Here is a 5,229-nt window from a genome sequence, read left to right as displayed (position 1 = left end):
CTACGTCATCAGCTCGCTCAGTGTGCAGCCTTTGCGTCTCTTGCTTCCTCTCCTCTCACAGGAACCGAGAATCAATGGCTTGATACACAGAGTGGCTGTCACATGAATGCCCCATCTTAACTTTTAATTTTTCATCGTCTTCCTGTTTTTGACCAATCGTTCCTGATGGGCACAAATGAACCATATAAAAAATGATTAAAAACAATGTCAACTGCTGGGATCTGGCCTGCCATGGCTGGGTGAATGTGGGATCTGGGCCACACTGTGATGTCTTCTCTCCCAATACACACTTGGTTTTGATGGGGGAGTGGTATTGAGAATTAAGCTCAGGGTCTAGAACTGATGGCTCTGAGCATGCTGGCTAAGCACCCTACCACTGAGCTATATCCCCAGCACACACTCTTCATCTACTCACTTACACGTATGTGGTTGTTTTGCCTGCATATATGGTTTTTTAAATTATTTTATTTTATTTTAGATTTTTTTAGTGACAGGGTTTCTCTGTATAACCCTGGCTGTCCTGGAACTCACTCTGTAGACCAGGCCGGCCTTGAACTCAGAAATCCGCCTGCCTCTGCCTCCCAAGTGCTGGGATTAAAGGCATGTGCCACCACTGCCCGTCTGCATATATGTTTATGCACCATGCGTATACAGTACCCTTGAGTCAAGAAGTTGACTTTAGTCGGGCGTGGTGGCACACGCCTTTAATCCCAGCACTCAGGAGACAGAGGCAGGCGGATTTCTGAGTTCGAGGCTGGCCTGGTCTATAAAGTGAGTTCCAGGACAGCCAGGGCTATACAGAGGAACCCTGTCTTGAGAAAAAAAAAAAAAGACAAGAAGTTGGCTTTAGTTCCTCTGGAGCAAATTACAGATGGTTATTAGTGGGAACTGAACCCAGGTCTTCTGCAAGAGAAGTCAGTAATCTAAACTGCTGAGCCATCTCTCCAGCCCCTGTGGTTATTTTATTTTATTTTTTTTTAGAACAACTCAGCAAAATAAAATTCCGGTTTATTGTTGTACATTGTTTCACACATACATCAAACAGGCCAAAATAAATAAATAAATAAATAAACAGCAACTTCATAGATAGAAAGAAAAGGAAAAAAAACTTTTTATCTTTGGCCTTTTTAACCATCTCATACAAACCAACTACTTATAGTACAGCTAGGTACATACACAAAAGTTACTGGAATGCTCAGAATAAGATTTTTTTTTTTTATTGTTGTTTTTGCTTTTTTTACAAGGTTTTTTTTTTTCTCCTTTGAGATTATAATGAACATGGTCACACCACAAGTAAAGTCTGAAGTAGGACAGAAACGCTCTGAAGGCTGGTTTGGTCACCCGTTATCATTAAAAATGGCTGACCCCTAACAATATGTACAAAACTATAAAATGTAAATAAAAAATACAAATAAATTTTCCTTTGAAAGTATTTTTAAGAAAAAAAAAGCAGGGCCTGGGAAGTTCTGGTTCTTTTTTCCTCCCATGTTGCCAATTCATGTTCTAGTTTTGGTGGGGTGGTGGAGAGTGCATGTCATCTGTGGGTGGCATTGCCCGCTGTGGGCGGGGCCTGCTTCTCTACTCGGAGGTGACCACGTTTAAATTCTGAGACGGGAAGTGGAGGGTGAATAGGTCACGGTGCATAAGGTTACTTTTCCTCTTGCTGTCTAGCTATCCTCCTCCGTCTTCTGCTTCTTGGTGTCGACGTCGTCGTCGTCCTCATCCTCCTCAGCTACCCGCCTGCCCGTAGGAGCCTCAGCTTCCTCATCTTCATCTCCATCCTCTTCCTCACAGCGTTCCCATTGGCAGGTGCATCTCTTCCGTTCTCTGCCTCCTCCACAACTTCCTTCTTCTCCTTCAAGTCCTTTGTGGTGATCTCGGAGCTGGTGTCCACTGCCGCGTCTGACATGGTGGGGCACGCCGGTGGTCCGATGCCGCGAGGAAGGGAATTCAAGTCGAGTTCGAGGACTCTGGCGAGAGAGCTGCCGGAGTCCGCGCTGGAGGAGGCGGTGGGCGGCGAAGGTGGCTGCAGCGAGCGCGGAGCACGACCCGGGAACAATGCAAAGATGGCTTTTCAGAGCAGCCAGTGGCCCCTGTGGTTATTTTTAAGATGGAGTCTCATGTACCCCAGGCTGACCTTGAATCCCTGATTCTCTGGATTGTATCTCTCTCTGTTGAGTTCAGCCCTAGTCCACAGAGCAAGTTCTAGGGTAGCCAGGGCTACATAGCAAGATCCAGTCTCAAAACAAATTTACTTACTGTTATTTTCTGGGGTTTCGGGTTCATATTTTGGTGATGAACCTTCGAGTTCATCTACCCTCAAAAGTCCAATGGGACTGGACATTGTCTAACTAATATCCATGAACCTAAACTGTTTGGGGGCAGGGCTAGAATCCTAATTTGTGACCAGATCTCTAAGAAAACGAAGTCTATAAATACAAGAGCCATTAAGAGTTTGTGTGAGGTATAACTAAAGTCTTGTAGAATGAACGAAGTTTTTAGGTTACATGTATCTCCTAAAGTTAAAAATGATCGAGAGGGCTGTGGCCTGTATCTATAGTCCCAATTTAGAAGAATCCATGGAGCTCAGGAATTCAAGGCTAGCCTGGGCAACACAGAAGCCCACTAAAAACAATTCAAGTGACAAAGGCTTGTGAATGATAAGTTGTATTTTATACTAATGCCACAAGAGGGCACTGCCGAGACAGGTGGCCAATTGAGTTCCTGGAGCAGCCTTGGATCTGTTCATGAACCTCAGTTTGAATTAGTTTTTAGTCATTTTGTACAATTTAAGTTGGCTTTTTTGTTAAATATTTCATGTATATGAGTACATTGTAGCTGTACAGATGGTTGTGAGCCATCTTGTGGTTGCTGGGAATTGAATTCAGGACTTCTGCTGGCTGTGGCCAAATGATTTTATTATATCTAAATACACACTTTAACTGTCTTCAGACACACAAGAGGGTGTCAGATATTATGGATAGTTGTGAGCCACCATGTGGTTCCTGGGATTTGAACTTAGGACCTTCAGAAGAGCAGTTAGTGCGCTTAACTCCCGAGCCATCTTCCGAGCCATCTCCCCAGCCCTTAAGTTGGCTTTTTTTTTCCTATTCTTTTTTGTTTTTTTCGAGACAGGGTTTCTCTGTATAGCCCTGGCTATCCTGGAACTCACTTTGTAGACCAGGCTGGCCTCGAACTCAGAAATCCACCTACCTCTGCCTCCTGAGTGCTGGGATTAAAGGGTATGGAAATCCAGGACTTCGGGAATGCTAGGCAAGAGCCCTATTACTATCAGATAATCCCAGTTCTATTGCTCTTTTAGATTTTGCAAAGTTACTTTGTAGCCCAGGCAGGCTTGGGGAACTGAGATTATAAGTGTGTGTTACCAGGCCTGATTTTTCATAAGTATAAAAGAAGTGGGCTAGCAGTAAGTACCGTGTACTTTTTTGGGCTTTTCTTTTTTTGGTTTTTCGAGACAGGGTTTCTCTGTGTAGCCCTGGCTGTCCTGGAACTCTCTGTAGACCAGGCTCACCTCGAACTCAGCAATCTGCTTGCCTCTGCCTCCCAAGTGCTGGGATCAAAGGTGTCCACCACTACTGCCCAGCTTTTTATTTTAGTTTCCATTTTGTCTCATGTGCTAGGACTGTACTTTGCCTTTTCAACAGAACCTGAGACATCTTCTGTCAGCATTTAGAGCTGATTCAGCCATATGGTAGTGCACAGCTTTAAATCTCAGGGGCAGGTAGATCTTGAGGCCAGTTTGGTCTACAAGAGCTCCAGGACAGACAGGACTACAATAGGGACAGCTCCTCAAAAAGTAACGTGTGTGAAGCTTAGGACCATGTGGTGACAGAGCAACTTGTGAGTGGGGACCTCCTACTCCCAAGATCCATGACTTTGCTTCCGTTATGCCCTCAGGATTCCCACTGAAGCAGCCTAAACACAAAGACTAGACTACAGGCAGCTTTCTATCTCCCAAATGCTGACCCAGGATGCCCATCACTTAGACGTGGGGCTCCTCATTCTCAAATAGTACCCTACACTTCAATACTTCACAAGGTCAGAAGGCCACCTTTTAGAGCCAGTTCTCTATCATATAGGTCCCCAGGACCAAATTCACTACAAAACACAACATGGCTGGTTTAACCCTGACCTAGAATTTAAGCTAAGTATCATTCTAGTGTTACAAAGCAGCCCCTCCCCCAACGTTACAAAATACTAAGATAGCTCAACAGCCACAGGGCTCCAGCTGCTTTATCCAAGCATGTCAGCTACAGAATGAACTCCATGTTGGTAAGTGAACTGGCACAGCTTGGGTTAGATGCTTCCCAGATGAGCCCATCTTTAAGATTCCTCTCTGTATATAAGCTTGACCTAATAGGAAGTAGAATCTGGACATCAGGTATTTCTGAAAACAAGCTTTATTTAAATAAGGATTTAAATACATTACATAACATTAAAACTGGAGGAAAGAAAACCAAAAGACCAGTTTGTTCCTTCACATGGCACTAGGCAGCGGCTCGTACTGAGTTGAAGCCTCTACAGCTAGCCATATGACCAATGGCACCAGCTTGGCATTTGTTCCCTTGTCATAAGTTTAACTGATGACAGGCTGGCCCTACCCCCTTCATGTTGCAACATTCCCTTGGCTAGGCTAGATCTGCTTCAAAAGACCACCCTGGTGGTGAACTCAATGTCCATGATTTCTCTGGAAAGGCGGCCCTTTCTGAATTCTACCTGGTCAAACACCAGGGCCAGACTCTTTCTAGTGACCTAGCTGGGGCAGTGTTACCCGTCCTGTCAGTCAACTGGGCTGTCCAAGTGGCGACTCTCCTAGGGCAGGGGACTCTGTCAAGGGAGCCGGAAGGAACCTCTGGTCAGACATAGCCTCCTGTGATCTTGGGGTGCTTAGCTTGGCTGAAACCTTGCTATTGCTTTGTTCCAGGATGGACACTGCCAGGGCTTACTGCTCAACCTGTTTAAATGAGGGACTTCAAGACTACACAGCATGGCTCTTTTCAGTTTATTGCATGAAGGAGTTACACTAGTCCAAGTTAAAAGCGGACCCCAAATGATTACATTATACAAGCTGTGAGGTTTTTAAACTTGTGACAAGGGACAGAAGGGAAATTCTACTCATTGCAAGGAAATCCTCACTTAAGCTTCAGAGAGCCACAAGCACTTAAAACCCATGAACCTTCAGCTGATCGTCCTTAGCCAGTCCAATCT

At 44.9% G+C, this 5,229-nt stretch overlaps 1 protein-coding gene and 1 pseudogene across 1 annotated transcript in view; both read right to left on the bottom strand.

The window, feature by feature from the left end:
• Positions 1-1,667: 1,667 nt before the first annotated feature.
• On the bottom strand, positions 1,668-2,082 carry LOC110331870 (annotated as a pseudogene).
• A 2,416-nt stretch (positions 2,083-4,498) lies between these two features.
• Eif1 (eukaryotic translation initiation factor 1) overlaps positions 4,499-5,229 on the bottom strand; it is a 2,130-nt gene continuing 1,399 nt past the window's right edge. The window contains exon 3 of the mRNA XM_029546140.1: positions 4,499-4,585. Coding sequence (XP_029402000.1) covers positions 4,499-4,585 — 87 coding nt within the window. The remainder of the gene's footprint in view (positions 4,586-5,229) is intronic.

This window comes from Mus pahari, chromosome 14, assembly GCF_900095145.1.
Source record: "Mus pahari chromosome 14, PAHARI_EIJ_v1.1, whole genome shotgun sequence".
Taxonomy (NCBI): domain Eukaryota; kingdom Metazoa; phylum Chordata; class Mammalia; order Rodentia; family Muridae; genus Mus; species Mus pahari.
Note: the sequence above shows the minus strand (reverse complement) of the source record. Positions and strands in the feature narration are given on the sequence as shown.